Source organism: Dendrobates tinctorius, unplaced genomic scaffold (genome assembly GCF_039654945.1).
Source record: "Dendrobates tinctorius isolate UK_male_01 unplaced genomic scaffold, ASM3965494v1 ptg000089l, whole genome shotgun sequence".
Lineage (NCBI taxonomy): Eukaryota > Metazoa > Chordata > Amphibia > Anura > Dendrobatidae > Dendrobates > Dendrobates tinctorius.
The window spans coordinates 20397985-20410319 of record NW_027361757.1 but is presented as its reverse complement, the minus strand read 5'-3'; the positions used below and the strand labels follow the sequence as shown (position 1 = coordinate 20410319).

At 45.1% G+C, this 12335-nt stretch overlaps 1 protein-coding gene across 5 annotated transcripts in view; it reads right to left on the bottom strand.

Moving 5' to 3' along the window:
• KIF20B (kinesin family member 20B) overlaps positions 1 to 12335 on the bottom strand; it is a 257621-nt gene that overhangs the window by 188799 nt on the left and 56487 nt on the right. For all 5 annotated transcript variants that reach the window (XM_073585893.1, XM_073585891.1, XM_073585894.1 and 2 more), the window contains exons 9-10: positions 7348 to 7459; positions 7145 to 7216 (exon numbers count right to left, since the gene is read on the bottom strand). In XM_073585893.1, coding sequence (XP_073441994.1) covers positions 7145 to 7216; positions 7348 to 7459 — 184 coding nt within the window. The remainder of the gene's footprint in view (positions 1 to 7144; positions 7217 to 7347; positions 7460 to 12335) is intronic.

The following is a 12335-nucleotide window of genomic DNA, read 5'->3' as shown; positions in this document are numbered from 1 at the left end:
CCATTTTTTGCGATGGGACTGGTCTAGACCTGTGGCAGGATTTAATAAACCTAGCTATCCATCTGTTTGCCGCTATGTTACAATTATATAGAGCGCCTAGCGCTGAAACTTGTACTTTGAGTGTATTTACCACTAGGCCTAGCTGTAGACCTGCCTGTAAGAACTCTAAGATAGTCTTGATCGGGGGTTCTTGGTCTAATGGTTTCCCCAGAAACTGCAGAAACTTATTCCATATTCTACCGTATATATTAGTTGTTACTGGCTTCCTACTTTTCATCAGTGTAGCCACCAACCCAGGGGAGAATCCTCTATTACTTAAAAGTGACCTTTCAAATTCCACGCCGTCAGATGGAACCCCTTGACTTGCGTGTGGAATACCGGACCCTGAGCTAGCAGGTCTGGAATCTCTGGCAGTACCCACGGATCTGAGAGGGACATTATCTGTAGTAGTGAGAACCATGGCCTTTTTGGCCAGAACGGGGCTATTAAGATCACTCTGGCCTGATCTTCCCTTATCTTTTTCACTACTACTTGGATTAGAGCTATCGGAGGAAAGGCATAACTTAGCTTGAAATCCCACGGAATTTGCAAAGCGTCCACTGCCCATGGCTCTTCCTTTGGGTTCAGTGAACAGAATCTTTTTACCTGCCTGTTGCTTCTGTTGGCAAAGAGGTCTATTATTGGCTCTCCCCAAAGATGTACTATCTTTTGGAACACTACCCGATTCAGGGTCCATTCCCCCTGTTTTAGTGTGTTGCGGCTTAGGAAATCGGCTTGTGTGTTTTCTACCCCTCTGATGTGTAGGGCTGATAGGGAGTGTAGGCGTCTCTCTGCCCTGTGAAAGATCTCGTTGGTTTCGAGCATTAGGGAGCGTGACCTTGTCCCTCCCTGGTGGTTGATGTAGGCTACTGTTGTGCTGTTGTCTGACATAATCCGGACATTGCGGCCTTCTAGAGTGGGCATGAATATCCTTAGGGCTCTGTTTACTGCCCGTAGCTCTCTTAGGTTGGAGGATGCGTTTTGCTCTAGGTGTCCCCAGGGTCCCTGGGCTACCTGTCCCCTTAGGTGCGCTCCCCACCCCGAGGAGCTTGCGTCTGTCATTATCACGTCGGACACTGGCTTCTGCCACGATGTCCCTGTTAGTAGGTTTGCTCTGTCTAGCCACCATCTGAGAGCGCCTTTGGTTTTTACGGAAAGTTCCAGCCTTCCTTCTAAACAGCCTTTTAGCGACTTCTGTGCTGATAGGACCTCTGCTTGTAGTTGACGGGTATGAAATTGTGCCCATCTGACCGCTGGGATACAGGCCGTCAGAGTGCCCAACAAGGACATTGCCCCTCTCAGGGTCGTGTGAGGTTGATCTATTGTTGCCAAGATCATATCCCTTACCTTTTCCACCTTGGCGTCTGGTAAGAGACAAATTTGTTGATTTGAGTCCAAGATGAAACCTAAGAACATTTGCCTTTGTAAGGGTTGTAGCCTTGACTTCTTGACATTCACCATCCAGCCGAGATTCCGTAGGGTATCTATCACCCTTTCTACTTGCTCTGTGCAGTGACGTTCTGAGTTGCCCACAATTAGAAAATCGTCTAGGTAGGGTATTATAATTGTGTTGTGGATGCGGAGGAATGCTGTCATCTCTGCAACTACTTTTGTAAACACCCTCGGTGCTATGGATATGCCGAATGGAAGGGCTCTGAACTGAAAATGTTTGAGGTTGCCCTGAATGTAGAGCGCTACCCTTAAGTATTTTTGGTATTCTGAATGGATCGGGATGTGGTAGTAAGCATCCTTTAGATCGACTACCGCCATGAAGCAGTTGTGGTGTAACAGCCTTATAGCTGAAGTCACTGACTCCATTTTGAAGGTTTGGTTCTGTATCCAACGGTTGAGGCCTCTCAGGTTTATAATCGTCCTGAACGAATGATCCGGTTTTTTTATTAGAAAGAGGGGCAAGTAGAAACCCCTTCTTTCCTGTCCTCTTGGGACCTCGATCAGGACATGTTTGTCCAGCAGGCTTAGGATCTCTGCCTCTAAGGCCATCTGTTCTTCTACCCCTCTCCTGACGGGGGTCACCACAAATGATGCTCTTGGCTGTTGAAAAAAGGGGAATTTTAAACCTTCCTTTATGATGTTTAAAATCCAAGTATTGGAAGATATATTTTCCCAGGCCTGACCAAACAGCATCAGTCTCCCCCCTACGGGGATGCCGGCGTCATTGAGGGGACTTTTTTGCGGATGAAGCGGCTCCCCCGAACATGAATCCAGACTCTTTCTTCCTCTTGTCTTCCCATCTTTTCCGATCTCCCGGAGGCCGTCCTCTATTGAATTTCCCCCTCCGAAAGGGCGGTCTTCTTTGATCTCCCTGAAACCTGGGGAAGCCCTTCTTCTTATCACCCGCTTTTTCTAGGATTTCGTCCAGATTTTTTCCAAAGAGAAATTGTCCATCACATGGAAGGGAGCATAATTTGGCTTTTGATTGTAGATCTCCCGGACACCCTTTAAGCCATAACGCACGCCTTGCAGCATTTGATAGTCCCGCTGCTCTCGCCGTCAACCTCATGGAATCGGCCGAGGTGTCGGCTAAAAAGGCGGCTGCTCCGTGTAGCAGATCATGTCTCCTAAAATTTTCTCCCTAGACATCTTGGAAGCAATTTTTTCTTCTAGCTGCTGTAGCCAGATCATTAAAGACCGGGCTGTACAGGTACCAGCTGTCGCAGGTTTTAGTCCCCCCGCTGTTGCTTCCCAAGCATGCCTTAGGTAGGAGTCTGCTTTCTTATCTAGTGGATCTCTTAGTACTCCTGAGTCCTCTAGGGGCAGGGCCGACCTTTTGGATGACCTGGATACTGCCGCATCGATTTTTGGGACCTTGTCCCATATTTCCGTATCCTTAGGGTCAAAGGGATATCTCCTTTTTGAGGAGGAAGGAAGGCTACCTGATTTTTCAGGCTTCTTCCACTCCCTTTCGATGAGCGCCTGGACTTTTTCATTAACTGGAAAGGTGCGTTTCTTCCTTTCCTGTAACCCACCAAACATTACATCTTCTAGGGATTTGGTCGCTTTTTCCTCCTGAAGGCCCATAGTTGACCTAATGGCTTTAAGGAGACTATCAGTATCCTCAACCGGAAAACACGGTCTGTCCCCTGTGTCACTATCCGAGGAGGAAGAGGACATGCGCTCAGCCTGATATTCGGACGAGGAGGAGTCTGATGAAGAACTTGGGGAGTTTCTTCTACTTTTTTTCTTTTTCTTTAATCGTTTAAGTGAACCTTCCACCTCTGATTTTATGACAGATCTGAGGTGAGTTGCTAGGCTCGGCACTTCCTCCTCCACTGTTTGCTGTATACAGCTAGCGCAAAGGTTTTTTTGCCAATCTTTCGCTAGGGGGTTCTGGCATATCGCACACTCCCTATTATTTCTTTTGCTCCCTGCTTTTTTGCCTTTCACCTAAGGAAGCAAATAACACACAAAAAGGACCCTATTAATAATGGTCTAACATTCACGAAGATCCACTCACCACCCACAAAATCGGGTACCGGGCTGGAAGGCTGCGCTGGAGCATGTGGTCTGTGTTCTCTCGATCTCGAGGAATCATTTGATCTATGGCTCGGACGGCTGCTGCTCTTACCGCTCGAACGGCTACCGTGCTTCCGTGCCGAGGTCTGCGAAGGGGGTAGAGACAGTGGGGACGGTGAGCGTTCCTGCTGTGACCCCATTGTAACAGCCCGGCCGTTCTGCTCCTTGCCTCCTTTAAATAGGCCCCGGTGAGCGATCCTTTTGACCCTCCCCACTGCGACCGCCGGCCATTCTTTTTTTTTTTTTTTCTTCTTCTTCTTTTGTGGCCGGCGCCGCACTAGGCGCCATGTCCGTCGCGTCCGTGACGTCAGCCGGCGCATACCCAAGCTGCACCTCGCCGCTGACGTCAGGCGCCGGAAGTCGCGCCCGGCTTCCCCTGTCCCAGGGAGAAGGAGCGAGCGGGCGCGCGCGCAGGGGGAGGGAGGCACGGAGGAGCGCCCCGAATGGAGGCCGCCTTACCGCACCCGCACGAACCCGGGGCCTGCTGGAGGAACCCCGGGGACTGCGCTTCCAGGCGCAGACGGCCAGCGCTGCAGGTAAGCTGACCTGCTCTTCCCGCGCCGGGACGGCCCTGGGTCCATGTCTTCATCCATGGCAGGCACCGCCGCTGTCAGCCTGGGATCCCGCTCCAGGACAGGAACCCAACTGAAGCGGGGGAGAGGTGCCGCCCCTTATATTTCAGTAGGTTCCTGTCCTGGCGGGGCGGATCCCTCTCTCATGTGGTGCTGTCATGGGTGAAGGGAAAATAATGGATTCTTTGGTAGAGTCGCCATGATCCAGTCACAAACCAGCAATTAGAATATTAACATGAGAGGATGGTCTAGAAATCTGATCGCCAGGTTTAATCTATAAATTAGGCTTTTACACAAGGGAAGATGTTCACAGACTGAGGGACAGCCAAGCTAGTGTGAGCCATTCCATATTCATCTCCCCATCAGGGAGCAGAATGCCAGACTACAACATTTAGATGTTTCTCTAAGTTTTCCCTATTAATTTACCACTGTTTTGCATATTTGTATTGTCACTTTTTATTTCCATATTTTTATATCCTTTTATTGTAAGCACTGTACCTTTTCTATTAAAGTTTAAAACTTTAATAAGTTTGAACCTTGTATGCTCTAAAGAATCCATATCCATAGAGTGTATGATCCTGGTGATTGGCAGATAGTAGTAGTAGTAGTAGTAGTAGTAGTAGTAGTAATATTTCTGGGACTCATCGCCCGTGTGTTCGGTGAGTGGTGGCAGCGTGTACGAGTAGGGTGCGTGTTCTGTTTCGGGGTGTGATATACGCTCCCATTGTAGCATAGGACAGAGGTGGAATGTTGGACTGAGTGAGAGGAGATGGATTAACCCTTGCAGGCGCAACCCCAAGGCACGTGCGAGTACGTGACAGCTATATACAGCAATAGCTACTACTGCACAGGCGCCATTTTCAAATTGATATTTTTTTTTCTAGCTGAACAACATCAAGAACATGAATCATTGGGACATGAAACATGCAATTATGCTGCAGCACAGGTGCTACAGCTGTGACCTGCCTGCAGTTTTTTTTCTATGTACAGATATTCATTGTGCAAACGATGTGGCAGGTTACTGAGGGATAAGTGACCTGTCAGCAGTATGCATTATGAATACCTAATCAGAGAGCACCACATGACAACCCCCACAGGCCGCCACGGGGCACAAGCATATCATTAACTCAAAACTGAAAATAAAGATTAAATAACCACAAGACGGATTACATAAACCAAGGTTTCATTTTAATCTGTATAATGGCGCCGACCTGACACTGACTGTAGGTTACTGTGCACAATCCTGCTGACAGGTTCCCTTTAATGACCAGGCCAAATTTTTTAAATCTGCCCAGTGACAATTTATGCGAGCTAAGGGTCAGTCTTTACTGACAACATACTATGTAGGATACTAAAACCCGACCTTGACTTTACAATATTACAGAATGATCTGGATACTATGTCTGAATGGGCAAACACTTGGAAAATCAGAGTTAACGTGGATAAATGTAAAGTAATGTACCTAGGACAGAGTAATCCTATTGATGCATATACATTAAATTGGAGTATACTCAGGACTACAGAACAGGAGAAGGACTTGGGTATTCTCATTACAAGTAAGCTGAGCAGCAGCACTCAATGACAGGCAGCAGCTGCAAAAGCAAACAAAATTTTAGGGTGTATAAAAAAAAAAAAAAAAAATCCTGCAAACCCAACGCATTGCTACCCTTTTATAAATCAATGGTGAGGCCACATCTAGAATATGGGATCCAGTTTTGGGCTCCACGTTTTAAAAGGATATTCAGAAGTTAGAGTCAGTTCAAAGGCGGAAACTAGATTTCCATCAGGTATGGAAAACCTCTCATGATGAGAATTTAAAAAGTTGGCCTTGTTCACCTTAGGGGGGGGGGGGGGGGGGGGGGGGGGGGAAACTTCTTCAGAGGACATCTCATTTACATGTGTGGTCAGTACAAAGGACTAGCACACGACTTCTTCCTTCCAAAGACAATACTAAGGACCAGGGGGCACTCATTACGGGTGGAAGAAAGGAGATTCCAGCAGCTAAACAGGAAAGGGTTCTTTACAGTTAGAGAAGTCAGACTGTGGAATGCCAACCACTAGTGGTATTAATGGCAGACACCAACAGCTTTTAAAATAGGGCTGGATGATTCCCTGAATGCAAAACAACATTGTGGGTTACAGCCAAATTTACTGGAAAAATGTACAATTGGTTGAGAAAGGTTAGAGACACCTTCAAAAGATGGATCTGCAGTTTGAAAACATACAGTTCTACCCATCCAGGAGCAAATTAAAAGAAAGCTTTAAACGCCAAATCCATAGACTTTTTTAAAGCATTCTGAAGAAAGCATTGATTTAAATTCACATACAAGTCAAGTGTTAAGTGCTCTGGGTGTGAGAGCACTTCCTGAGACTCTGCCCCCTGACGTAGTTTCCCCGCTCAAAGTCACATCAGGCAAGCAAATCAGGCAGTGAGCCATCAATCAAGTTAAGGAGGCAGATGCTAGGATAAGATGAAAAATCAAGATGTGCTCCATCAAGCCAAGAGCATTTATGCCTCATTTGCGCATGAATAAATAAAAAAAAAAAACCACAGAAATTTCTCAGGAATGCAGCAACAGATAGAACTTATATCTATCAAATACCTGCATTGGTGGTTGTTTTTTTTGGGAGAGGCCAGGGAAGAAAGGGATAGATGACCTTACTGACCGATTAGACTATAAAGACGATTTATCCCACCACTGCTGTCCATGGGCTGGGTCACACTCTGCGGCTTCATTTTGTTGACATAGAGGTGCAAGGCAATAGCACCCGAAGTGGCGCTGCGTCAGGAAATTTGAAAAAAAATCCCCCCCCCCCCCCAAAATAATTTTAGGTACTTTCAATAATAGCAGTGACGCTCCTGCATCTTCATATAAGTTTTCAGAGGGTTTTAAGGATGTAACAAAGCAGAAGATAAAAGACCATGAGCGGGTGATAAATTTAAGATGATGGCGAAGAGGGCAAAAAAAAAAAGTTAAAATGTAGATTCCTTCACTTACTCGCTGACTTTTACTACACGAGGAACATCAGCATCTTCAATTTTTAGGAGGCGGACTGTAAATATACTGTGACTATAGAAGGAAAAAAAACAAAAGCGTTAAACCGATTGAACAGCTCACATTACCTGAAGTATATCAAGCTAACATAGGACTAATGCATATAGATTGTTGCATCTTCATCCATGGTTTTGAAAATGGCTTACCTTCTACTTGAAGAACTGTTCAGCTTTGTGAAGGCGATACTTTGGAACTTTTTCCCTAGAGTAAGAACTCTGCATGCCTCTCTAGCATCTGACACCTGTATCCACTGGAGATCTGGATTGAAATAGGAGCTGTATTACACTGGTGTACTTATACATTCCAGTAGACTAAAAATATACTTAAGCTGCATTTACATAAAAAATGTATATAATATTTTATAAAAATAATTTAAAGAGTGTCTACCTCGATTTCATCTATATATAGATCAACTCACTTGGCTGCACATCGAGGTGGACACAGGAACGAGTCTCTTTAAATATAGACTGAGGAGACTTAAAGCCGCAATGCTCCTCTGGGAAATATGCCAATTATGCAAATTGTCTCTTCAGAGAAGAGGAGGACTAGAACTCTAGTGCCACCTATTGGAAGTAGAGATCCTAAAAGTCAATGTCGACCCTTTAACGAGCCTTGTTACATGACTTAGGATAAAAGCCAAGCCAGAATCTCAATTTGCAGACACTGTTTCGGGGGTACTGCCCCTTAAGTCTCCTCATCTCGACATGCTTAGCATGTCATTCTCCGCAAGGAGAAATTATACTTCTTGGCTATCGGTCAGACGCCTCTCTCACAGTCAAACCAGATCTCACACTTTGCACTGACGAGGGGCAGTAGACCTAAACACAGTGTCTGCAAATTGAGATTCTGGCTTGGCTTTTATCCTAAGTCATGTAACAAGGCTTGTTAAAGGGTCGACATTGACTTTTAGGATCTCTACTTCCAATAGGTGGCACTAGAGTTCTAGTCCTCTTCCTCTCTGAAGAGACAATTTGCATAATTAGCACATTTTCTCTGGGAAATGGGTAAAAATGGCACCAAAATTTCTCCCACAATTTCTGCTGAATGTAGAAATATGGCTGTACAGTACTGCTTAGGCACACGGTGAGACACAGAGCCCTATTTGCCTCCTAGACTAGTTTGTGGACTCCATGTACAGAGCCCCCAAGTGCTAGAAAAGCAGAATCCCCCCTCAATTGATCACATTTTGGAAATTATACCCCTTTGGGACTTTATCTACAGGTGTAGTAACAATTTTTACTCCATGGGTGTATTCCAGAAACAAGCAGCAGTGCATGTTGAGTGAAAATTGCAAACTGCCGTTGTAGTGACCAATACGTTGTCGTGACCAGCTCATGCTTCTGGAGACATGCATCCTTAAATTAGGTGGCTCTCATAGCTACAGAAATGCCAACATGTGGACGCTAAGGCTATGGGCCCACGTAGCGTTTTAAAACGCACACTAAAAACCGGACTCTTTCCCAGAAATCGCGCGTTTTTTTCTGCGCGATTTCACCGCGATTCTGTTCATGATTTTGCCGCGATTTTCTCAAGCACTTTCCAAGCATCTCTTGGAAAGTGATTGACAGGTTGGTCACACTCATCAAACATAGTGTTTGACAAGTGTGAGCAGCTTTTTACTATTGAGGCCGCCTATGCGGCATCAATAGTAAAAGATAAAATGTTAAAAAAAATTAAAAATCGGGGTATAATTACCTTCCGACGTCCCGCGCTGCCATCCCGGACCACTGCGTTCCCAGTAATGCCTTGCGAGACCTGTGATGACGTTGGTCTCGCGTTACTATAGCGATCTCGCGAGACCGCTAGAGTCACGCGAGACTACGTCATCACAGGACCTTGCCGCAAGGCATTACTGGGAACGCCGAGGCCGGGAATGCAGCGCGGGACGTCGGAAGGTAAATATACCCCGATTTTTTATTTTTTATTCTTTATTTTTTTATTTTTTTTTACAGGGGTATGGTACCCAGGGCCTGGAGGACAGTCTCCTCTCCTCCACACCGTGGGTACCAACCGCACATGAGACGCTTAACTTCCCGCATGGTGGGCATAGCCACATGCGGGAAGTAAGCGATTCTCATGCATTCCTATTGGTGCGGAATCGCGGCAATTCTTTGCGATTCCGCACAAAAGAATGAGCATGCTGCGATTTTTTTCTGCGATGCGTTTCCGCCCCGGAAAAAAGCGCAGCATTAGCACAGCATGTGCTGAATGCCATAGGAATGCATGGGGGGCGTTCTGTACACGATTTTTTAAACGTTTTCGCGCCGAAAATCGCGGCAAAAACGCTTAAAAATCGCATCGTGGGCACATAGCCTAAATGTGGTTTAGGCACACTGTGGGCTCAGAAGGGAGAGGGGCATTTGGACACACCCAACACTTAATGAGCCAGAAGGATGTGTATTTATCCTCTCACCTCCACCCACTCTAAAGCTGTTCACTCAACCTAGCCCTAAACACGGCCAATTAACCCCTCTCAGTACTTAGTGTGCTGGAGCGTTTGCCCTGGTACATATAATTTAAGCCAACAACCGCAGTGATACATATCTCCTTTCCAACAATTTGCCAGTGACTTTGTTAATGTAGTTTTTTCAGAAGTATGACAAACAATTTAATATGTCAGTTTTTCAAATGTGTGTATGTTATAATACACACACAGATATACCGTATTTTTCAGACTATAAGACGCACTTTTTCCTCCAAAAAACGTGGAGGAAAATAGGGGGTGCGTCTTACAGTCCGGATGTACGGGCCTGCTGTGGTGGGTAGGTGGAGGAGAAGCATCGGTGAAGCAGAGGGTCACAGGAGGCTGGAGCCAGTGGCTGTGGCTAACTCCTGTGCTCGCTGGTAAAGAGAAATGAATATTCACTGCATTGCACGCCGGGACGTCATGCACTGCTTGCAAGCCGGAGAGCAGTTGCCAAGAAACTCACTGCGTGCATGCTAGGACTGTGTGCACAGTGAGAGCAGAGAGTATTCATTGCTCTTCAGTAGCACACACAGTGTCAGCCGCTGGCTTCCTGCTGCTGCTGGCAGTCACGTGTGCCGCTACTTAAGAGAAATGAACATTCACCTCTTCTCCACGTGAATATTCATTTCTCTTAAGTACCGACACACATGACCGTCAGCAGCAGCAGGAAGGCTCCGGTTGACACTGTGCGCGCTATTGAAGAGCAATGAATACTCACTGCTCTCTGCACACACAGTCCCGGCGTGCACGCAGAGATTATTCCGGCAGCTGTGCTCTGCTTGTGAGCAGCACATGACGTCACTGCCATACACTGCTTACAAGCATAAAGCAGCTAATGGCAACGGAGCAGGACGCTGCGAGGGAGTGCCAGGAACTTGGTAAGTGTAATTTTTTTTTGTAATGTTTTCTGATGGGGCCATGCATACTAGGATGGGATGGGGGCCAATTATAAGAATGTGGGCCCTGCATACCAGGATAGGGGATATTAAGTACAGATTTGACCACATTTTTTGCTTCAATTTTTTTTTTCCTCCTCTAAAAACTAGGTGCGTCTTATGGTCCGAAAAATATGGTAAAATCTCTCTCTACCTATATCTATGAAAAAACAGACATTCCATTTGTCATACAGATATCGCTGGTTATCAGTTGGGAAAAAAAAAAAAAGTCTGAAGATAAGATTATGCCCCACGCACAAAAAAAATAAATAAAAAAATAGCAGCTGTTTAAACCACATGTACACAAAACTACTCTTAAAATGTGCCTGGTTACAAGCAGGAGCAAAAGTCCTGATCTTGAACTAATCATTACTGATTACAGCTGAACCTACGCAAATTTCAATCCTAAGTAGGCTGAGAAAACACTGGAAAATTCAGAACAAGAGAATCAAAAGTTATGGCAAGGTGGAAAATACAATAATAGGGGTACCGATTGATTGTGTGCTGAAACTGTGTGTTGGGAATTGTGGATGAGGAGATTTGGTCACACTATGATGATTCTGTCTTCGCAAAGGAAAGCGACAGAATAAAGGTGAATGGGGAGGAAGGGCACCTACAGTCAATTAATGGAGAAAATGTAGTGAACAATATATAACCATACGAGAATATAGTGTATAGTAAAAGAGGATGCCACCAAAAATTCAATAGAATTTGAGAGAAGTGGTGTTAATCACCTCTGACGCTCTTATCTTCCAATGTTTTAAACTTCCTCAATTTTACATTATGTACCCTGATGGATTCAGAGTTTCCAAACATATGAGATAAGATCCTCGATAAAAATGAACCGATGAGTGTATTGCTGTTTCTATATTCTAAATCATTAAGATTTTAATTTTGATACGTTGTTTATTGTACTAACAGAAGAGTGCAGTGTTCTAAATGTTCAAAATATATAGTTACGCATTACTATGTTCTATGTTACAGCGATATATACTACACTGGGTGCAGAATTATTAGGCAAATGAGTATTATGATCACATCATCCTTTTTATACATGTTGTCCTACTGCAAGCTGTATAGGCTTGAAAGCCAACTGCCATTTATGTAAATCAGGTGATTTGCATCTCTGTAATGAGGAGGGGTGTGGTCTAATGACATCAACACCCTATATAAGATGTGCTTAATTATTAGGCAACTTCCTTTCCTTTGGCAAAATGGGTCAGAAGAAAGATTTGACGGACTCTGAAAAGTCAAAAATTGTGCGATGTCTTGCAGAGGGATGCAGCAGTCTTGAAATTGCCAAACTTTTGAAGCGTGATCACCGAACAATCAAGCGTTTCATGGCAAATACCCAACAGGGTCGCAAGAAGCGTGTTGATAAAAAAAAAAAAAAAAAAAAGGCGCAAAATAACTGCCCATGAATTGAGGAAAATCAAGCATGAAGCTGCCAAGATGCCATTTGCCACCAGTTTTGCCATATTTCAGAGCTGCAATGTTACTGGAGTATCAAAAAGCACAAGGTGTGCCATACTCCGGGACATGGCCAAGGTAAGGAAGACTGGAAAACGACCACCTTTGAACAAGAAACATAAGATAAAATGTCAAGACTGGGCCAAGAAATATCTTAAGACTGATTTTTCTAAGGTTTTATGGAATGATGAAATGAGAGTGACTCTTGATTGGCCAGATGGATGGGCCCGAGGCTGGATCAGTAAAGGGCAGAGAGCTCCAC